The following is a 24,464-nucleotide window of genomic DNA, read 5'->3' on the forward strand; positions in this document are numbered from 1 at the left end:
TGATCAATCAATGTATGTCGGGTTATCAACAGAGATGACGTAATGTGTATACTAATGGTTCCTTCCTTCAGTGGGGGTGTTTCTGGAGGATCACGACAAATGGCAGTTTAATTCCATTGTCAGGTGAGCTCCCGGCCCCCCCGCTCCGCGCTGCGCAGATGGTACAGTCCACATGCAGTTCGGAGTTGTTGCTGAGGAGGTTCCACTGTTCGGCACATACCGTTAAATTGGCATGCAGCCTACGCTTGGGTCCTGTATGTAGCAGGAGACTGCACTGCTTTTGAAGAAAAAATGTCTCAAAATCACCGGAGTAACATCGGAAAGCAAGGGAGGGTCGCGTTATTTCACCTTTTGTGCAGTATTACAGGTGAGTCGGGATTTTTGTACGGTAGTTTTATCTGCTCCGCGACCGTTACACAGAAGTTTTGTGACTGTCTCGCGCATCACTCGTTAGCTGGAATATCATGCTAACGAGCCGCGAAAAACAAAAACAGCCAGCAGCACGTGATTTAAAGTGTGGGTGGTTTTGAAGTTTAGTAAGTTTAGCAGGTGTCATTTTAAAGAGCAAAGGAAACTTGGTTGCAAGTTCACTCCGACGCTTTTTGAGTGGTAGCTAGCCATGGATGGTGATGCGACCCGAGGCTGCCTTAGAAACACTCCATAAACCGCCGAGAAGCAAAGGCATGCTTCCCAATTATCTGTATCAAGGGTGGCAGTGGCGGTTCTAGACCAGTTTTACTGTGGGGGCCAAGGAGGGGCCAGTGTTTAATCAGAGGGACACATTAGCACATGAAAAAATGGCAAAGATGATTTTTAAGCATTCAAAATCTTTGAATGTCTTGAAAAAGACACAAAATGACAAAAAAAAGACACAAAATGAGAAGACAGAATAACAAAAAAAAACCCACAGAAGACATAAAAATGACCAAAAAAGACACAAAATGACAAAAAAGACACAAAATAACTAAAAAAGACACAAAAAAGACAAAATGACCAAAAAAAGACAGAAAATAACTAAAACAGACACAAAAGACACATAAATGACACCAATGACAAAAAAAGACACAAAATTACCAAAAAAAGACACAAAATGACTTACAAAGACATGTAAAGACATGAAAAGGATTTAAAAATGGACAAAATAGCCCTTTAAGACTCCATAGAGTTAAACTATTATACAATGTTCACATTCTGGGTTTCTTTTGTGTACGATGAGATATTGTTTGAACAAAAAAAAGGTTAGAATTGCTCCATTGTTCATTGTTATAAATCGATCATTTTATTATTATTTTGACACAGGGGCCACAGCAGGGGCACCAAGGGCTTCTTCACAGGGGCAGTGGCCCCTGGAGGCCCCTGTGTAGAACCACCACTGAAGGGTGGGCAACTGGAGGCCCGGGGGCCGCATACGGCCCGCACCCTCACTTGAAGTGGCCCTCAGTACAACTACATGCTATTGAGCATGAAATCTTAACCCTATAAAGCCTGAACCACTAAATAATTGCCAGAAAATTCTCCTTTTTTTTTTAAACTGGAGTGTTTATTGAACCTGCTGACAGGTAATTAACACAAAAATCTAAAAACAATAGGCATATATGATTTTAATTTGTATCATATTTGATACATCAGTTCTTTTTGTGCAATTTGTTGCTCACAGTTTGTTCTTGAACTAACAAAAACATATAAAACCCAACATTTTTAACCTTTTAAGACTTTACTTCCTTTTAACATTTTCCTCAAACATGCAAAATATTTTTTTCCATATAACACAACATCGTACATCTGCTGATATGAAGTTTTCACGCAGCAATGACTGATCCACCAGTGGACCATGCATATAAATTTTGCTATATCTTGTATTTTTGTGCAATTTGTTGCTCAGTTTTTGTATACTTCAGGTTTTTCAGGAAAAAAATATCACACTGATGATGTATAGGTCTCAAAAACTTGTGTATCAAATATGATACAATTGGCTTTATAGGGTTAAAAGTGCAGTGTAAAAATGCACATAATTACTTCTTGCAATTAATGTTGGCCTGCTGTTCTTACACTGAAAAAAAAGAAATCACAGTAAGTGGTTATTTTTTTGTTTGCTTCAAACCTTTTATATTCCTATTTATACTGTTATACATGCATTTGAGCATGGAATATGTTAAGTTACTGCACTGTAAACATATTTAAAATCGCAGCTTCATCATATCTGGTTAAGTACACGGCCCTATATGTGGCCCTGTGGTAGTGTCGATGAAAAATTGTGGCCCCCTGCAGCATTTAAGTTGCCCATCCCTGATCTATAACGTTACCCAACCTACACTTGGGTCACTGCAGATTCAGTGGCAGCCATATTGGCTCCAAAAAAATTGCTATTAAAGTAACATGGTGCTACGTTATGTGTCACGCCAGCTGCTTTTGCAAAAAAAAAACAACTCTTCTCTGTCACCAGAGAAGATAATGCTATGTACTTCTGAGGTCGGGTTGGGGGTCAACCACCATGTGCCTGCAGTGCAGCCTGAGCTCATTATGGTTTAATCAAGGGGCGGCTAATTCACCACCTCCACCCTGAAACACGCCAACTTGGTGTCCAGTGCTGTGGTGCTTCTGTACAAACTCAAAACTTTCCTACTCTGAAGGTAGCACATTATGTGTATAAAAGAAACCAGCAGTGGCTGATTGTGGTGATAATTAATAGGATGTATTGCCCACAGACTGATTTCCATACCAACTCCCTTTCTACATGTTAGTAGTTAAGATTAATGATTAACCCTCTGAACCCCAAGCCGTTTCCGCCGTTTTTTTTTTGCTCTTTTTACATTTTACTCAGTGTGGCCTTGTATTTCACAGTAATATATAAAATATATAAGTCCTGCACCTCTACGGAATCAGCACAATCATGACTAGATTCCAAATTTTTATTATGTAATGTTATTGTAACATAAATCATTAAATAAGGAAAAATATATCAAATGGAATTTATATCTAAAACACTGTTCCAAGTGGCCACAAGTGTCATGAATGCTGGGGGGATGGGTTTCCACATGCCATAAATATCAAACTATTTGAACTATTTGTATTTTTAACAGCTTATCCTGTCCTCTCCCCTCTGCTCTGTGTAAACAGCCTGCAGTTCTGTATGATTTTCAGTGAATATTTGTCACATTCCTCTCAATCATGGCTTCAGCGTGTTTCTGAAGAGTGCAGGATTTAATCCAGACCAGTAGAATAAAATGATTTTGACAGACATATCACAAATTTAAGCTTCGTTTTGGGAACTTTTTCTAATGGAAACTTTCGTGACCTATGATCTGTTCAAGGACCATCAGAAAGTTCAAATTTCGACAATAACGCCAGTTTTCACAGTTGCTTTCTACAATAAATGGTAGGAGTGTGACATTTCTCTGCTCACGAGACGAGACACGATATTGGGTTCACTAGAACGAGACGAGATTTTAAGAAAACTACAATGACAAAATATATGACTGGACCAACAGACTTTTATTTAACCAAGTTGCACATGCATTTTGAAATGTTTTATTATAACTCTTTACATGCATGATGTAAGCATGAGCTTTTAATAAACTTCCACAAATTGAAACTAAAATTTATAAATGTTAAAATAAGATGAATAAAAAAATAAAATCCCCCAGAGGGATTAATGAGACTCCGGAGGTGACGTATGGTTTTTCTATCGTCTCGTAATCGCTTAGGGACAGTTTCGACCGTGATCACATACGCGACGGATTAAAGACGGGAGACGCAACTGTGGCGGCGTCGCTAACTGCACAACATCAGCAGCAAAACAAAGCAGCATGGCTAATTATCATAAACATAGCATCTTGAATTAACCGGCATCGCTAACTGTGTACAGAGTGTCCGGTGCTTGTTGTAAACAAACAGAGATCGCTAAGTGAACACCTCCTGTAGCAGCAGCACATACACACTGTACTGCTACAGAGCTAACTGTTAGCCTGTTAGCAATTTGCAGACTCCGGCTCTGCAGCTGGGAGAGACTGCTGCAGGAGGACTGTGCCGCTTCAATTCGTTCTTCCTCTTCTTAACAAGCCGCCAGCCCCTGCAACTTCATTCTGGCTGCTTACTGCTTCCTCTCCTTCTCCTCCTCTTCTTCTTTTCATTTTACTGCCCCACAGGTCACAAATACAAGTTTGGATAATTCACAAATCTCGCGAGACTGATTTTTAATGCAATGAGAAATATCGTCGAGTTTAATCTCGCGCCACCCCTAATAAATGGTGTATCTTTGATGGTCTTTTAAAGAAAACATATGTTTAAATCCCGCTAGCAGGTGGCTCAAAGGGTTAATAATATTTAAAGTTCAAGAAAAACCCATGATTAAAAAGGTAAAATGTCATAATATCAAGTGTTATTAGGGCTGAACAGTGAACCTTAATTTTGATTAATTGCCATATGGAATAGTATACTATCCAAATCATAGAAGGCTAAAGTAAGTCTGGTAGTGCTGCAGAAATCTACCAGCCTACAAATAATATTCTACAGACTTGAGAAGAAAAGTCTTTGTTTAGTAAAATCCTCACAAAATCCACAATTTTCAATGAGAATGATAATGCAAGAATAATTCCTCCAATATCGTGATTCAAAATAATCGCAATAAGGTAACAGTGAATGGTTTACTGTACTGCCTTTACTTGCAGATAGGCCTACACCATCACTGACCAATGAACAAATCAAGCCAGTGTGCTTGTCCTCTACACTGTTTCTCATACCATATTTCTCTTGCTTATCGTAAGTTAGAAAAAGTACCCTTAATATGTTGATGAGAACATCTTGCAGTGTTAAACAGGAAAATGCAACACCGCTGCACCCAAAAATCCCTGTACACTTGAGTTCACTCAAACAAAATGTATAGTAACTACAAACAGTTTGCTGCAGAGCGAGTGAACAGTAATGAGGTTTTCAATATTTCTTCTCACTCATTATTCCTCACTGATAGTTGTCAGTTAAACAATGGCTGTTATTTCAGGCATCAAACTGACATTTACATAGTATATAAGGTTTTAAAATGCCCATCATCCCTTAGACATAGTAAGTATGGTTACACTGCTATAGTAAATGGTTATACTGCAAATGCTAGGATACTTGTGTACCCAGCACTATACTGTTAATGTTATGCCTTTCTTGCACTAAGGCAACTGCACAGTGTATGGAGAAGAAATTATATTCTACTATACTGGGACTGAACCCATGGATGGATCTGTAACCCTTAAAGACTTGACATGAGATGCAACCTAGAGACTCTATCACTTTACAAATTTACTACATGTTGTGCCACGTTATTACCAGGATCCCTGTCCATTCTTAAACAGACAGATTACTTCTTCAGAGAGTTCAAGTGAAGGTGCAAAGACAGGCGCCCCTTTGTCTAACTTCAGTTAAGGTCTGATGTACATTTCAATGAGAGGTTTGACCTTGTGCCTTTTCTGAATGTAAATTTGATGCACACACCCTCTGTGTCTCAACCTTAAAAGGAACAAACATGTCATTCTTTAGATTAATATATCTAGATGTGCATGTATTTTATAAAAGCTGTATTAATTTTATTATTTGCCACTAGGGGACCAAACAATATGTAAACAAGCTGACAGATGCATACAATACATTTAGCTTCCAAAGTTGTTATAGCAAACAATTTCCTGCTTACTCATTGAGCAATACTAGCATCCAATTGGAAGTTTCAAAGGGGTTCAGAGTAAATCATTTATAAATAAGCAGTTGGTTAGCACAGGCTTTATAACTGGTGTTAATTATCCATAATATCAGCACTATTTGCAGTCAGTTTAAATTAAATCTGATCATTAAAATCATGCAAATTAAAGGCCTTACAACTATAATACCTAATTTAAAAACTTCCCATGCCAATTAAGTTTTATTTGTATATTTTTGTTTAAAGTTTTGAAAACTGAAATTTGTATTGCATCACAATATCCTCCTTTACTAGCTGGATTAGTGGACAGTCTTCCGTCCGTCTTTGTGCAGCCGGTTAGAAAATGTGTGTGAAAAGTAGTTTTGAAGGTCTGAAAAGCCAGACTGTCAAAGAATCGTGCAACCCTTCCCTGTCCTGTTCTGCACAGCTGGCTCTGCCACTTTCACCCTAACACCATCACCATTTATGTTCTGATTTCCACTTTTAACAAGACATGCTGCCCTCTGGCAAGACACACATATTAATACACTTGCTGCCACATAAGTGGTGCATGTGAAGGTAATATTGACTAAAGTGAGAACGAGCAGCAGAATGTCCCCAGGGAGCAATGTGTCCTTGATGCCAGGATATCTATAATCTGTTTTCTACTCTGTGAGTGTACGTGTGTGTGTGAGTGAATGAGACACATTGTGTTGCATTTGCAAACCAAACTCGGCGTCTACAGTAGCTGCTCTCTTTGAGGATATAAGGGTGAAAGAAGAACTTAAAGTACTTTCTTTTCTTTGTCTCTGAAAACACAATAAGAAAACATTCTTATTGCTATGTCAAGATAGGCTGCATATAAGATCAGATAGACTTTGCCCGTATTCTCATCACTTCTTTATTCTGAGTTGGAGAAAACGAGGGCAAGCTTATGTAAGGTTGTCGTCATGTCACCAATAAAAATTTAATAACGTCGCTATACCTCTTGCATTACATATTCAGTGCAGGAAAAATGCTGCTTTCTTTCCTCTTACTCTGCTGAGACTCTTGTCTTACTCTAGCCTGATCATGACAAAGTCATAAAATGGGTTTACTACATGAGGCAGAGGCTCACTTACAGTACAATAGCTGCCGCCTCGGTTCAAGTGTGGCTTTTCATACATTTTAGGTTCAAGAAGGGGAGCAAATATGTTATGCGTTATGTTATCATATAATTAATTATAAAATATATTGTCTTGTTTCCTTGCCTGTTAAATGCAACAAATATGCAAAAAGTACCACTTCATCTTAATGCGTTTTCAGCCCTCTGCCTCCTTACGTGATCACCTAACTAAGGGTTTTTTACCAGCGCTGTTTAGTCTTGTTAAACTAGACTATGGTTCATTTGGGCAGGTTTCAAATGCTGTAATCGCACTTGGACTCAGAAAAACTGCACCAAGACTTACTGAGGAGGTGGTCTCTGTCTGGTTCCAAACAATCTCTGGAGTGGTTAGTTTGTGATTGTATCGTGATCCGACCTAGATCCGTCCCAACAACCAGATGTACTCTGCAAGGTTGAGCTGAATGGTTCCTGTAGCCAGGTGTGCTTTGCATTCTAGGATGCAGCAGAGCATGCAGACTGTGGTACCTTGCTTAGTATAAGTAGCAGCTAGCAAGAGATTTGCATAGCAGTGTTTCTCTCATAGACGTTTACACTAGTCCAGAACACAGGACCTTCTTCCTGGTCCCATCCAAGACACATCTGACCAATAAGCAGAGTGTTCTCATGTGGTTTTTAGTCACCCGTCTTTGTTTGCTTGGATTTTTTTTCGTTTAAAATAAATAAATAAAAAAGAACCATGGGGAAAACACCAAGCTTTCTAAATCACCAACTGATTCGGACCAGAGAAAACAAACCATGCAGTACGTTCAAAAACGCCCCTTGTTAATTAACTGAAGCATCTAAACAATGGCACCATTAGCGTGGGACTATGCCTTTACATTCAGAAGAGTTTCACTTACCGCACTATGTACATAGAAGTTGCTGTTTTCTAATGCAGACGGTGTCTAATGTATGTGGATAAATTGAAGAAATGTGATGCAAGAGTTTGAAAACCATTTGCAAACAGAAACAGTTTTTTAACCCAGATTTCTTACTCAGATATCTAATACATATTCAATGAAGCAGGAAGCCACAGGTAACTAAGCATCCAGTGTTCATTCTTTCCACCCTGCTAGAAAAAACAGCCTCTGCAATGTAGAATAGCTGAGCATACTGTATTGGATTCACTAGTGGAAATGAAAGCTTATCATGGCTGAGTAAGCTTGAGTTGTCTTTTGGATTTAAGGATAGCTTTACATTTCCAAGTCTGTCTTAAACTAATAGAGAGGTGCTTAAATGTGCCTTGAAAGTGTTTTGCTTCCTCATACAGGCGATAAGTATTCCTTCCTTCCGTGCTTCGAATAGTCATGATGGGCTACAAAATCCACAGTCCTCGTTCTGTGCAAAAACGCACTCCACAACAAGTTTATTTGCTTCAGCAGTCTGCGTCAGCCAAATCAAGTGGGCATCATCCAAAGTTGCAGCCTTTGAAGTACAGAATACCCTCTTTGTGCTTCCTCTGTGACACTGTGAAATTGGCCAGTGACACTATGAAACGCAGAGGGAATTCTCTATTAAAAAGACTGCAACTTTGACAAGCCACTTGATTTGAATAACTCAAACTGCTGAACTCTCATTAGTTAAAGTTTTGAATGCATTTTTGCAGAGAACGAGGAACGGGGGTTCACTCTACATCACTTCCATCGGAAGCGCATAAGGAGGGGATGTCTCATTGGCTTGTATGAACAGAAGGAATGATTAAAGCAAGCAAACGTGTGTGCCAAACCCATGCTTAGCCCAAATAGCACATAAATTTAGGAACAGTGCTTCCACAGCATCCACAGCTGAACATCTCCCCACTGTTGCGCTGATATCTGCTGCCCTTTCTCTGTATGAGCAATACGATGACTCATTACACCGACTCCACAAAAATATGCTTTCAAGATTTGATAACCAAAACTGAACATTTGGCCTATATTTTACAGCCTAATCTGGGCCAAAATATAAAAAGTTTTAAAGTTTACAGTGTCAATTATTACATTTCACAAATTGGGTTAATAAGTACTTATAATTTGATATTATTTGCAAGATTTGCCCCCACTTTGGCAAATGAATCACACCAAAAAAAAGATTTTCTTAAGTCATGAACTGCTGTGCCTAATAACTCACCTTATGATTAATGCCTGAACCTTCTGTGTTACATTGAAGTTAAACAGGGTAAGATATAAGCTCTGGCAAATAAGTACAGTGTTCTCACAAACTTCAACTTTATTCCAATGCCAGAAAAAAAATCAGAAGACAAAAAATAGACATTTGTACGTCATACTTTAGGGAGAAGAGAGAATTCCCACTAATATTTGAGGAAATGGCCTTTTAGAGGGAGATTGGCCCGAGTCAGAGCTGTTTTTGGCAAAACAACAATAGAATATTTGGAGTCAGTTGCCAAGCAGCGCAGAAGGTTTTGATTTATGATGATGTCTTCCTGCTGGCAGCTTGTTGCAATTAGTGATCTGGTTGAGGGCTTTGGCAGTCTAGCAGTGCTATATTGTCTTTTCTAAATCAGTAATGTAATTCCTCAGTATTTTGTTTACTGGAATCCTGGTGATATATTTCCTCTGCTTGTATTTCATTCGTGACTTTGCTCATGCCTCTCCTCCCTCCCAGTGCTCTTTTTCTTCTCCCAGCGATGATGTCATTGTCGTGTTTGCATATCTCTTCCCCTTTTTTTTTCCTGCCGGTCTCAGTCTGTTCCCTTCATATCCCTTTGACTTTCCTCAACACGACGTTGAGCTCTCTTCTTTTTGAGACATGCCGCACATTTCTGACAAGTGCCGGTGACTGAGTGCACGAGGTAGTTATATTTGGACAAAGGACATACAGACAGCCTGCTTTTTAATTCCCAAATTTAGGTCAGGAAGAGGAAAGCTATAGAGAAAAAACAAATTCATCAATGGATCACTCAGTCAGCTGTGTACTTGTTAAAAGCCCGACTCCTGCTGTGGTGGTATCTAGCTTTGATTCCAGTCTGATACCCACAGATGTCAGATAGTACTGAACTTCGTTTTAATGACTGACGTCAGAGGTAACACCGAAAATACTCCCCACTCACTGATGCTATCGTGGTATTCTTGATTTGTCACTCGGTATTAGACTGATGACTCGTCCACTCTGATAATCCCGATCCAAATGAGGGCTCCCATCTGTCAATTAAAAGGGAACAAGTACAGCAGTTATTTCTTTGCTTCATTCCTTTACTTTCCTTCTGATCATTTGTGCCATTGAGTAGAATAAAGCATTGTATTTCTGATCAGTAAAGTGAATTGCCAGCCGTATCAATAACAACAAGCAATGTTTTTCATCAGAGATTCATCTTTTGACTATTTTTAGATGAAACAATTGAATATTAAGTTCATGACATATGTTCTAGGAGCCCAAAGGGACCTCTTTTAAATGTGTTTAGTCTGACCAAACCACAAATAAAATAAAGAAAAATGACAACATTTGACAAGCTCTAACTAAAGAAGCATCAATTAGTCAGCCAGTCAACACAAAATAATCAGTAACAATTGTTTGCTGAAAAATAACTTATTCTGTATTATTTTGAGACAGGAAACTGAATGTTTAAGACATTTTATAGACCCAATGATTTATTAAGAAACGTGTTTTTTCTATTGATTAACTTGAATTAATTGTTTCAGTTGAAGTGTCTGTACTGGTGGAATTTATTTACTTCTCAAGAGGTCTCAAAATAGCTAAATAACATTTAACAGGAGGTAAATGTTTTTGCCAGCAGTGGAGTTCTCGTTTTGAAGAATCTGGATTAGTACAAATTAAAAATTACGGTACCAATTAGGCTGTATGGATTACGCTTCAAAGGAAGTGGGCCTCATACATTTTTAAAATGTTTTAACAATCAAAGATGTAAGTGTTTTTAACTTCCCACTGTTTTATTAACAGTGTTAGATTATCCAAAGCGGTTTGCAGATGAACATGATTGTATATGCTTAAAGTCTTGTTTGTGTGTCTCTCTGGCAGGTGTGTGGGGAAGTCAGGTGGTGGTGCCTCAGAGGGTGAATGCTGTGCTCGGGAAGAATGTGACATTGGAGTGCAGGGTGGAGGTGGGCGCTAACCTCACTCTTACTCAGAGTTCCTGGGAGCGCCGTCTGCCTTCAGGCTCCGTCACAGTGGCTGTCTACAACCCACGATATGGCATCTCCATCCCTCCAGAGTTTATCAATCGATTGTATTTCCGCTCGCCCTCCTCCCACGATGCCACCATTGTGCTTGGAAACGTGGGCTTTTCCGACATTGGGATCTATACCTGTAAGGTTGCCACTTTTCCTCTGGGAAACACTCAAGCTTCCACTACTGTCAATGTACTTGGTAAGTACGAATATTCATACACATGTGTGTTCTTATGTGTGTTTATTCATTTAACTTTAACCCATTGAAACCTGGAAAGCGGATACGTTGTTTTGTAGTATTTGTATAAGCTCTCAAATACTTTTTGAATTTCATTTCTATCTGCTACAGAGGCTGAAAAATGCATTATTTAGTAGAAGCGTTGACACTTCTGTTGAATTTCCAGAAAAACTTCAGGTTTTAGGGGCTTATTTTAAAATCGCCCAGAGGTTTTACAGGCGTTTCAGGCGTCAATGGGTTAAATGGATAGTTCTGTTTTTTTTAAGTGAGGTTGTATGAGGTACTTACCCACAGTCAATGTGTTACCTGCAGTAGATGATGCTCTGCACATTGCTAGTTTGGAGGACCCGACGTGTACTCCAGACAGGAAACAAATTAATGTTTTGCTGCAGAGGGAGACTGACACAAAACATATTTTAATCACCTAAACAAAGGCCCACCCTAAAAATGTTATACCCAATTTTTGTTCTGTTTGGTCCTTTCTCAGTCATAGAATTCCGTGTTCCTACACAAAAGCGCACTTCTATGCTTCATGCACTGCCGCAGCTCAGCTGTTTTGGTCAGAATATGGTTCAGTTCTAGTTTTAGGGTGGGCCTTTATTTAGCTGGTTAAAATACTTTATGTTGCAGTCCCTGTCTGCAGCAATACATTCATTTGTATATCACCTGGAGTGAGCATCTAGTTCTCCAAACACGGAACGCGCAGACAATCATTTACTGCAGGTAATACATTGACTGTGGGTAAGTACCTCATAAAGACCCACTTAAAAAGTCTAAACTATCCCTTTAAGTAGATTTTGTACATTTTCCATTTCCTGGGCCAAGCAATGTTTGAACTATTGTCGTCTTCAGTCAGGGCTTTACCTCAGTATGGCCTTCAGAACTTGGGCTGTATCATCCTAGGTTTTCACTGCCGACACATAAACACAATGCATGTGTTTACCTTGGGGGTAGCTAGGCCTGCTTATAATAAGTTGTAGAGGAACGACATACAAAAAGAAAACTGGTACTGATAAAAGGATTTTGCAATTGTAATGTACCAACTGTTTCCTTTCCTTCTCTTTGCTCCCTCTCTGAATCACAGTCGAGCCAAAAGTCTACGTGTCTGCAGGTTCGTCTGCCCTGATTGACGGCGGCAACGATACCGTGGTGGCTACCTGTATTGCTGAGCGGGCACGACCCCCCGCCGAAGTGTCCTGGGAGTCCAACCTTTTTGGCCAGTCAGAAGTGCAGCTTTTTGACCAAACCAACGGAACGACCAGCACACAAGTGAGCTACCTCTGGCAGCCCACGCGTCACGTCCAGGGCCATACACTCACCTGTGTGGTCCGCCACCCGGCTCTGCAAAGTGACTTCAGGATCCCCTACCAGCTCAATGTGCAGTGTGGGTGCCTTTATAGATAACTTTTTAACAGCTGAGAGAGGGCCTTATAGTCAATACATTTATTGATGTTGATTCTGTCCTGCTATAAGACTTTCATTTGTTATTTTTAAGGATAGAATAAATGTGCAGGCTTTTGTGGGTGGATTAAAGGGTGTAGTTAAGTCTACATTTTAAAATGGAGTGAATCTTTGAGGTGCTCCAATCTGTCAATTAAAGGGAACAAGTACAGCGTTTCCTTGATCCATTCCTTTACTTCCCTTCAACAGTTAAACTCTGTATTTAGCAGAAAGTACAGGTCTTAAAAGTAAAGGTATTTCATTTCGAACAGCATCTAGTTTATGATGCTTGGCCCTGTCAGTGTTGATGTTTGATTTATTTGAAGCACTTCAACAACAATTCACTTTTGAAAACGGCTGAATTGACAGAGAGAAAATCAAGGACAATCCATGCAGGCTCCTTACAGTTATTAATTATGGTTCAAGAAAGGCTGTCCTTGGTGTTTTCCTTGATTTTTCTTTTTTCTTTCATTCTGTTTTTTTGTTGTATTTCTCTTTCTTTTTCTTTGTCTGCGCATGTCCGTGTGTGTCCCTAAACTAAAAAAACCCATGATAACTTGGCCTGCAGTTGGGGAATAATAACAAATTGGTTTAGAAATAGCTAGCAATCATCATACCATGTAAGTCATTATGTCTGCTTCTCTGTACATTGTACAGTGTTTTTGATTGTATAGGTTATGAAACACCTTAGTGTATATTTGGAGGACACAGGCTCCTGTCTCCAGGCCACAGCTGACCTCAGACTCCATAAAATGCTGCACACAAACCAGGCAAACTGTCTTCTTGCATGTGTTTGCTGATGTAAAGCACAAAGCCTCTGCCAGAACTGTCAATACAACACAGCAGAAATATTTTTAATATATGAAAAATGACCCCGGTGCACACCAGGTACTAGTTTTAGTTAAAGGCTAAAGGGAGCGTGAGCCTGTGCAGTTCAACATTGTTTTTGGACAGTTTCATGTGATGTCTCAATTTTTTCCCTCTGTAGTTGCTCCTGATATTTCCGTTGTGGGCTATGATGGAGACTGGTATGTGGGTCGGGAAAATGTTCAAATGACGTGCAAAGCCAATGCAAACCCAGCGCCAAATCACTTCAGATGGATCAGGTGTGTATGACGTCTGTTTTATGAGTTAAAACTTATCCAACAGGCCAAAATCTTTTTTGACCTGTTTTTTTTTTAAAGTATAAAGTAAAATTTTAAAAAATATATCTTTTAGCTGCTCAAAACATTGAGATGTGGCTTGTTGTGAGCTCATGAAACCTAAAATGCAGTTTTTAGACTTCTGACTTTAGACGTCTTAGTTGGCTAAGATGTCTTGATGAGTTATTTTTTTTTAGCCTTTTTCATGCTGATAAAAGCAATATTTAAAGTGATGGGTTTACATGGTTCTTTGTGGAGAAACTTATTTTTACAGATCTGTTGATTAAATCAATTGCAAGACTTTCTTTCGGCGAGGACTGTCCTAATAAAATGTCACATGTGTATCGTTAAATAACAGGATAGTTGTCTGGTTTTCTAAATGTTTGCGCCTCTTTTGCATCATAGGTTGGACAGTGAAATGCCAGAAGGGGTGGAAGTAAGGAACAGCACTTTGCTCTTCCTGCGACCCCTACATCGGAATGACTCTGGAGTTTACAGGTGTGAGGTTGCCAATGACATCAGCCTCCGCAGTCGGGATGTGCGCATTCTCATACAAGGTGAGCGGAATATACACACCGGAACACAGCTGACTCCTATCGCCTTCTCTTCCCTTAGGAAGCACTGTGCGTGCACGTCATGGAGAGTATCACTGCCTGTGACATTGTCCTTCAAGCTGAAATGTGACACTGTATCACTCTCACCCATTCTGAATATACTGACAGTCTAGCGAGCATTCAGCCATGCTAAAGTGTGTCGGCACTGATAATATTTGACCTTTACATTTAGTCTTAATTGCATGCTGATTAGCCTTGATTAACATTAGGTCTCCAGATGTTCAAAGGGGGAGTTCCTGGGCCAAACAGCTGCAAATATTTAAGGCCTCTTTAGACCACAGTGCACTGCCTCTGCTTTGTCGTCTTGGCTTGGCTTCTAAGTGTGTCTCTCTGTTGTGTATGATGAGCATGTTCCTCTGGTTTCACAAAATCTGCCTTGTCTGTGTAAGCTCTCTTCCTGAATGAAGTTCTGATTATGATTTGATTTTTCTTTTACATCTCTCTCACTTCCTTTCTGTGTTTCTTTTATTTCTGCATGTGTCATGCAGTAAGAGGCAAAAGCCTGCAGCCTTACTGTGAGATGATGTCCCAGATTCATAAAACATTAACTAGTTCTTTTCAACTCCTATTTATTATTTATCATCCATATTTCATTTTCCTTTGAGAGGACCTGTGCTGGTGTGCACAAGCTTACACATGTTGGTGTACCCTTGGTTGTATGTGTTGCTGTGGGTGTGTTCTCATGTGTCAGTTCACTGCCTCTGCATGGAGTTGTACAATTCATATACTTAGCAACTACAAACTTTTGGGTTTATGTCATCTCTCAGATGTGAGTCTTTTCTTCACATCTGGCCTGGCACCGAGTTTAAAGTGGCAGAGTAATTTTGTAGCACCATTAAAGCTTTTAGACTCAGATTCTTTCCACTACTTTAGCTCCTGATTATGGCTTTTGGCTTTTCCTTTTTGTGGGCATCCCCTAAATCCAGGTCATTTTAAGTTTGATGGTGTAATCATGGCATAATGTTATAGTGGCAATGCATCATTGTACTTGCAAAATAGGGTTGTGGAGGCATATTCAGAATCAGTAATACTTTATTATCATGCAATTAAAGTATCCATTATATTATGCATAATTTGGTTATGTGCTTTTTAAATTTGAAAATAATAATAATATATGTGCAAGAAGGTTAATCACGTTGTTTCTCTGTAAAGTTTTGTCATTAATCACCTCAGTAAGTTGCACATTTGCTCTCTACAGTAACAGTTTGCTAATAGTTCAACCCACTGGTAATGTTTAAGGCAGTTGTGTTTAGCCTAAAGAACTACACAGTTTTAATGTAGTTTTATCAACAACTCTCTGAATCAGTATCAACAAAAAAACGAAGCTGCAGTGACTTTCACAAAGGTAATATTAGTCATGACTTATTTGTTCTACAACCCCGATTCCAAAAATGTTGTGAAGAAAGCAGTTAAAAAACAGAATGCAAAAGTGGGAAACTTGTTTGTTTTTTTAAATGCAAACACTAATTCTGAATTGCATCTGTGTTTATTTACTTCTTACACACGTTTCAACTTTTTGGGATTAGGGGTTGTAGAAATTTGTCAAACACATGCCAATATATCAGTGTCCTCTACTATAAATTCCTCTGGATATTGTGTGACAGGATCCTGAAGTTGAGAAACTCAAAGTGGTTTCAGTCACTAGTCGTTATTTGTGTGATTTCAATTGAGACTGTTTAAGTTTAAGGAATTTAAACAACCAAAAGCTCCTCTGCAAAAAAAGCAAGAGCTGTTTCAGAGCTGCACTCATGAAGTGTTTCAGGTTGAGGTGGTTGTTATTAACATCCCTGACCATTCCTGCAAAACAAATAAAAATAGTGATTGAGACAATATTATCACCTACTGAACCAAGTCATTCTAAAATATGACACGCTACCAAGGGATTACTTACAAGAATATCGTCGAGTCCAACAGCAAATGCTTGCATGAAATATAAATACCAAACCATCTGAAGACTGTTTTTTGTTGTGTCCTCCATGTTAGGTTCCTATTGTAGTTATGCCCAAATCCATTCACTCAAGTTCTTTTATGTTTGTTTCTTGTCTACAGAGTACCCTGTTAGTCTCCAGTTTCTTCAGTCGCCTTTGGTTTGCATTTGCTTCGCCTCCAGAATATCCAGAGTTATATTTGTCTGAAGTGCCAATTACAGAAACTGACTGTAAAAAGCTCATTCAATTCTGGAGCTGTGTTCATAAAAAGAAATGCTAATGCAGAAAAACAGTCTGTAAAATATTTGTAAAAGATTTTTTTCCATGGTCATTGTTACAATTAAACCAACCAACCAATTAAATATTGAAAAGGGTAGTGAATACTTGTTCAATATATTTCAGATCTGTATTTACTGTGACTTATCTTTGGAAGATATTAGACACTACAGTGATTTGGTGACAATTTGAAAACCTTACCAGGGATGTGGTGCACTTTTCTGTATTTGTCTGAATTTTAACAGAGGAGGGTTCAGAACCTGCTTCTGGCAAACTTTTTTTTATTGTCCATCATGTTAATTGTTAATTGTGTTAGCCCATTTTGCTATATGAATGTCAATGATTTATTTATTTATATTTATAATTGTTTAACCCTCAGAACCTCACCATCTTGCAGGATTAAAACTTATGTTTTCTTTAAAAGATCGCTAAAAATACAAAGTTTATCATAGAAAGAAACTGTGAAAACGGGCATTATCATGAAGTTTTGACTTTCCAACAGTCCTTGAATGGATCATTATGGTTAAGTTTCCAAAATGAACCTTAAAATTTAGATATTTTTGTCTAGATCACTTTATTCTACATGTCTCATTTAAAACATTGCCAAAAATAAATCATAGGAACTAGATCTGGTTAAAAATACTTCCCACTTGATTCCATAGAGGCACAGGACTTGTATACTGCAGTGAAATACAGGGTCGTAGTGAGTAAAATGAAAATAACAATAAGACATTCCTTGGTCACCTTGTGAATCCACCATAAGAGAAATAACAATCATTAGCATTAGCACTTGACCAAACAAGCACTTTACTATATACAATAATCGTTAAGACAACAAATATAGCCACTAAAATATATGACAGAAGAAAATAAACTTACTTGCACTATAGAAGCATTTTTGGTACTTTATATCAACTTTCTATGAATTACGACGCACTCGTTATTATTTACCGTTTGTTTTTCATTTTACCGTTCCACTTGTTATTTCCTGTCGCTACCTTTCAAAATAAAAGCACCCGTTTCACACTGGACGGCACCTTTTCAAAATAAAAGCATCACAACATTGAAAAACACCTAGAAAATTTACAAACATGAAAAACAAGCTATATAATACAAAAACACCTATAGGATAGAACCTTGCTAAAGGTCATTTACAGTTATAAATGTAAAAGTGATAGTGATTGGAGTATTTACTACTTTTTACTGCTATATTTGATTTACTCCACATTAACCAAAACCAGATAATTGTATTTTATAAAGCGATTACATTAATATTAAGCAGAATTTAGTTCAGTCAGAGTTTTGGTCTGGCCCCTGCAACCTTCGTGGTATTGGTCATGTGGCCCCTTGGGAAAATTAATTGCCCACCCCTGACTTAGACTCTGAGGAGCTGGCGATGCAAACCTAAGGCTAGCTGTGAGCACGGGCTGCTTAGTTAGTCTGTGTGGTAGTTTAGATGATGTTTTAGTCAACCTGTCTTAGTAAATGCTGATGTAGTTGGCATTGACATTCTGTGCTTCTCTGTCTGTTCATCTCTCCCCTCCACCCTCTACTCCTCTCTCACCCTCCTTCCCTCCATTAGATCCTCCCACCATGCCTTCCACCATTACTGCTCCTGTCCTAACTGGCTCTGCCTCCTCCACCTTAGTCGATGATAAGAGCCATGTCCTTCTCAGCTCCCCCACTCTTGAAGCCCTACCTGAGAGTAATCTTGGTTCCATAGTGGGGGGTGCCGTGGGCGGGGCTTTGTTCCTGCTGCTGCTGCTATCTCTGGTCGGCGTGTGTTACCTCCGGAAGCAGCAAACCTTCCACGGGAACTACTACACCAAGCAGTACTTGGGTCCCAACGACCTCCAGAAAGCCCCCACGCAGCACGAGCTCCACCCTACCAAAGCCGGCAGCAGCAGCTCCAACAAACAGGACCAGGATCGAGAGGAGTGGGGCGACCGCCAGCTCAAACAGGAGCGCGACCGCCGCCAGCAGGGCAGCTACAGCGGCGAGGAGTATCCCGCTAACGGCTACACGAGGGCCATGAGGGAGAGCAGCCATCACAGAAGCCCTCAACAGAACCACCACCGGGAACACAAGCAGTATTCTAGTCCACGGCAGGCCAGAGGTGCCAGATACCCTCATTCAACTAAACCACAGGGAAACGGCACCCCCTACCTGTCGGATGACTGCTACGATAGCGGACCCGAGGGCGACTACGTCTCTCACACGGACGGCTCCGTCATCTCGCGTAGGGAGTGGTACGTTTGACAAGCTAGCGATCCCTGCAGGAGCAGAGATGTGACAGAAACCACAAGGTTTCATTTATCAAATTAGAAAGAAAACAAAACGCTAACACTATTTCTCTTCTGTACGCACATGCACTTCTACTAATCTCAATTCTGTAGTTCCCTCGTTTTGTTCAAGGGTCCTGGTCGACTCTTGAGACGTGATGTTCTGTTTAGTGTGTACAGACTGTGGACTGCACGGCCACTTTGAAAGTCAATAGCTACACGCCTACAGAAGTCGGCATGTCACTAGATTGTGTGTGTAGAGACTTAACGAAAGATCATGATGTATGTGCTGTCTCTGCCTTACTACATAGACTGCTAATTTATTTAGCATTACTAATGTATTTCAGTTGTTTTGAAAGCCCTGGGGGCTCGCAGATCACATATGGTTGTGGTAGAAAAAAGTTTGTTTCTACAAAATCAGCCTTCTCAGGCTATGTGACACTTGCTCATTCATATTTATATGTGTTGATATTGCTTACACTGACCTCTGACCCTATGATTGGCTGGTATTTCAAGAATGGAACTAAATCCATGAAAATTCATTCTTATTTCCAAACTCAGTAGGGGCATATAAATATTATTTTCTTTTCTTTTTTTTTTTTTTTTGCAGAAATGAATATCCCTTTTGCAAAATTTAAAACAGATGGCCGCACCATTCGTTTTCTACTCTAATGCCTACCCTTTTTGTAACTTTCCATGGTGGGAGACTTGGGGTCTTGACCACTAATAATGTCCTTTTAAAACCGAGTGGGGAAACTTAAGAACATTTCTACTGTCGGTCCTCGCCTCATCTTTTGTCCCCAGGAGGGAGGGATGGAGGATGTCTGCATGAGTGAGGCAACTACTCCACAGTAACTACAGACCGGGTTTATCAAAGGCAAGCCTTGTTATGCAAACGTGTTAAAAAATTCTGCAAGTTTAGATAAGCTGGGATAATATTACTTGTGTTTAACATTTGTGTGATTTATTGATTTTTGGGTAGAGACACAAACACATTCTCCGTTACTGTCCGACCAGATGGTAGTGGATGTGTTTGAGAGTTTGCACTCTGGCACAAACCCAGACCTCTTGGAAATTCAAGAGTGCTATCAGCAGGGGCATTGTTGAAAGCGGGCTACAGTATGGCAGCCACCATACGCTGGCCTCCTAGTTACAAAGTATTTTGTTACACAAAGAAGTGATTCAAGAGTGCAGCCAGCACACTCGACCACAAATAGCACCGATGGACTAATTTCATTACTCTGTTTAATCTGTAAAAAAAAAAGTCTGTGGCACAATCACAATCTGAGGCATTAATAGGATTATTGTTGCTTATCCATGTGCAACTGCACAATCATGTTCACCAGTCGTTTCATTTAAATTATGCATTTATTATTACGACCAGTATTACCACAGCAAACTATACATTATGCAGATAAATCAGGTCTTCTGTGATGGTGTGTTGGTTATCAAAGCCACAGCACAGTGCTTATTTACCACATGAGACTGACTATATTTTGTTGTCAAGTACATATACTATACACCCTGTTCTTTTTTTTTTTTCTAAAAGGGATTTTGGGCTGGATTTACAATTCAATCTGTATTTATTTGTAACCAGCCACATTTTTATTGTTGGTCAAGACTCAAACGTTGCAGGATGTACCAAGTACTGTGATTGAACTGAGAACAAGGTGTTTTACATGTCGGTGTCATCGGGCTGCGAAGCCCCAGTAGTTCAGGTGTCAAACTTAGATAAAGCTACTTTAGATTTTGAGATAAATATCATTTTTTGTACGTGATCAGATGCACACAGATACATTTTTTTGCACCTATTTACCAGACTGCATGGAGAAGATCCAACAGTTTTATTTTATGTGCACTAGTGTTTGTGAATACATGCCAACTTATAGTAGTGTGGTCACCTATACAATATTTGCTGCCAGATGCCAAATATTTGTTTAACTTGTATGTATAAATATGATGACAGTCTCACATAAGTATTGCTGACTAGCTAACAACTAATTATAAGCTTATATAAATGACTAACGTATCACTGTTGTATACAGGGTCCTGTAGCCTGAAATAGAAGTGAAAAGATGCTTTAGGCCACTTTAATATTACAGTAACAGTTGTCAAAATGGGAATTAGTTATATTGTTATGAACCCTCACTGATTTGTCAGGGTGTGAATTTTGTGTGGGTGAGTGTGAGATTTGATAATGTGCCACTGTAACCTTCAAGCAGAGAAGACGACCCCTTTATTGCAGTTCATGTTGTTTCAACGGTTGTTTCAAATGCGCTGCAGTACACCAGAACTGATTTATTTCCATTGACAGAAGAAATACATTAATGGTAACATGGGGTTGTTTAAAGGTTCTTTTCCACAACCACTGCATTACTACAGTAGAGGGCCGTCAGCAAAAGTTATTTAAGCTGCCTTCAAATGACCCAGCTAAAAGAAAAAATCTTAATTTACATTACACTTGGAATATACACTACTGGTCAAAAGTTTTAGAACACACCAACTTTTCCAGAATTTAATTGAAAATGATGCAGTTTAATGTCTCAGTGTACTCTGAAATGAATGCACATTTGCAACATTTAAAATTCTTTATTGAGCATGATAGTGTTTTGAAAGTAAAAATCACATTTTATGTTGGACTAAAGGACTAAAAAAAGACACAAAATGACAAAAAAAGACACAAAATGACAAAAAAAAGACACAAAATGACTAAAAAATACACAAAATTACCAAAAAAAAAAGACACAAAGTGACTTACAAAGGCATGAAAATAATTAAAAAATGGACAAAATAGCCCAAGACTCCATAGAGTTAAGTTGTTAACCCATTTCTTGTTCCCTGAAAAAGGCCTACTTGTATAATTCTGAAATGTACATTGTTTTTCAGTTTTGGTTAAGCTTACCTTTTTTTATTTACCTCTGGCAGTTCACCACTTACCTTTGTACCCTTTCAAGCTGTTCATTTGACTTGAACTGCTTGAATTTCAATAAAAAACTGGAAAAATTGGGGTGTTATAAAACTTTTGACCGGTAGTGTATATAATTCATCTCTTTATCTTCCTCTTTAAGTTAACGCAGGGGAACTGAAGCCGATTTATGTTTTGGTCAAAGCCACCAGACTCCTTTGACAAATGCAGTAATTTTACCTCGCAAAGAAGGGAGGTGGTGGTGAACAACTGCCTCAATTGTTTGTTTTGTTTGTGTTGTTGTGTGACTTTAAATCAACAAAGTCACACAATAACAAAAACCTTCTAAAACACCACGGCAGCAGTAGACCAGCAGCTACCATGTTCTGTTTGTCAAAGGGCTTCAGTTTCCCACTAAACTGAAACTACTGAAGTTAATACACTGATTATGGATAAGAACCTTCTACAAACCCACTTCACAATATCAAAACCACCCCCTTTAAGTTTCAGTTCACTAGAATCACATTAACATAAATCCTCACCTACCACTAGTGGACCGTTTTCGTATCTGTTGCCTGGTGGAAAAGAAACCAGAATCCTGTTTTTCTATCGTGATGTTGCTGTAAAATGTTTGAATGTCAGACAAAATGACCTTCCATCTTTATCCTATTGAGATCTGAGAGATTCTTAACACCTGAGTTAATCCAAAACTATCTGCATTATTACCGCTACATGTTGAATTTGGGTGAACTGACCCTTTAACAGGAGTGCCCACAACTAAGTGGAAGTTAGTGAACCACAAAACCTCATTTAGATTGTTGAATTAAGGTTTGCAGGGTGGGCGTGCAGCTGAAGCTCCTTTCTTCTGCCTTTCTGGGCATTTTCACATAAATCCAGAGAATAACAGGAAGCACAGCTGCCTAACCCCTTGTTGTGTTTGCTTCTATGCACTAAGTCGGAAATCTCACTAATCAATATACTATTTTTGCTTGACTCGTCAGTTTGCAGCCCCGCACCTGGATTAATGAAGTTCTTTTGTACTGTGACATTTTGTATAGAGATCAGTCATCAATATCTTTACCTTGAGAATTGTCCTTCACTTTGGGTTGAGAATTACAACTAGTGCCTTAGATACCTAGAAGAAGAAATGTGTTTTCTTGATATTGTTTACTTATGGATGCTGTTTTGTTGCTCTGAGATTTATTTCTTGACTTTTTTTTGTTTTCTGCATACTCCATAGTGCCATACTCTCTCTCCTGCCCCTGTCACTATGACACTATGAGTTAATGATGCAGTATATTTGCAAACCAAGAGGCATTAAAACTAGAGTCCGACCGATATGGGATTTTTGAGACTGATGTGGATAATTATTTTAGACATTGATAACCGATATGGTGGCCGATCAGTCATTTCTTGAGCTGGAATGAAAATGGACCATTTTTATTTGGATTGCTTGTTTGTAAATTATTAAATAATAGAATAATATAATATTATACAATGAGTTGCATTGTCAGCCAATTCTATAAATGATAACTGAGAAAATAAAGAATAAAATAAATGGCTAAATAAACATTAATGTTCAGTTGCAGTCAATTGCTGACTATTAAAAAAAAAAAAAAACTAAACCCATTTCACATCCATCAATGTTTTCTGCATTATATATTATATAAAAAAGTTTCGGACAGATTATACACCGCATATCGATATGCCTTTGATAATATCAACACATATATCAGTCGGGCTCTAATTAAAATACAAAAAGATGAAGCTTGAATGCATTTTTATGTACAATAAGTTGGAGCATCTCGACTTCACAGGTATCAGTCAGGTTTTCATTTCCTGTAGTCACTGTTGTTCAAAGGGGTAAAGATTTAACTCTCATTGTCAATGAAAAAAGCACCTTGTGATCATGTTTGTTTTTTGTATATATGGGAGAAAAAAAATGTAAAGTTTCTGGAAGGGCAGAAAAAAAATTGTCAGTGGAGCATTATTTTGTCAAACCTTTTTTGAGATACTTTAGTTCAATAAAGCACCTTAGCACCTGTGAGTTATTTTCTCTGGAGGTTTTTGAGCGTGCAATTACTCAGACTGCTCTGCCTCTTTGTGCTTCTATAAATGACATCATCTCTCGCTCTCTAATGCTGCATACCCCCCAACCCAACCCAGCCCAGCCCGGCGCGCACATGTGGGACGCCGCACATGATGTAATTCAAAATGTTTCCTCACTTCCCCTCGTTTTTGTTAGTCTCCAGCATGTGAACATGTTGTAATATTGAGCGCAGCGAGGGGAGACCCGGTCCTCGTTTGCTTTGTTTCAGGACAGAAAGGCCCTCCAGCTCGCCTCCTTTGTGAATTCCCCCCCCCCTGTGTCTTTCTCCCGTTGTCTACCAGCTGGTAAAATTAAACGCTGAGTGTTTATGTCTGGCCCAAAGTCCCCACTCACCAGCCCATTGACTGTCCCCATGGCAACAAGCTCATCTGATGGAGGCTGTCTACCTGGCCACAGAAAGCAGGGGGTGGGGGGGCTGCGTGGAGCTGAGAGTTTAACTGTGCTGCTGTGAAAAGCAGAGCCGGAAAGAGAGAATTAGCTACTGGAATTGAAAATGGCCCATTACATCCCGCTGCAACACCGAGAGCTCCTCTGGCTACGAGGACGCTTCACACTGACGTGACCTTGACATCGTTAACATGGACTCCAGGTCCTGGAGACCACTG

The 24,464-nt window shown here is 39.2% G+C and overlaps 1 protein-coding gene across 1 annotated transcript; it reads left to right on the top strand.

The window, feature by feature from the left end:
• Nucleotides 1-237: 237 nt before the first annotated feature.
• On the top strand, nucleotides 238-19,610 carry nectin3b (nectin cell adhesion molecule 3b). Its single transcript, XM_059351776.1, has 6 exons — nucleotides 238-367; nucleotides 10,776-11,123; nucleotides 12,247-12,546; nucleotides 13,591-13,708; nucleotides 14,150-14,301; nucleotides 18,145-19,610. Exons 1-6 carry the CDS (start codon nucleotides 292-294, stop codon nucleotides 18,819-18,821), a joined length of 1,671 nt encoding a protein of 556 aa, XP_059207759.1. The 5' UTR covers nucleotides 238-291; the 3' UTR covers nucleotides 18,822-19,610.
• Nucleotides 19,611-24,464: the final 4,854 nt, after the last annotated feature.

This window comes from Centropristis striata, chromosome 15 (genome assembly GCF_030273125.1).
Source record: "Centropristis striata isolate RG_2023a ecotype Rhode Island chromosome 15, C.striata_1.0, whole genome shotgun sequence".
Classification (NCBI taxonomy): domain Eukaryota; kingdom Metazoa; phylum Chordata; class Actinopteri; order Perciformes; family Serranidae; genus Centropristis; species Centropristis striata.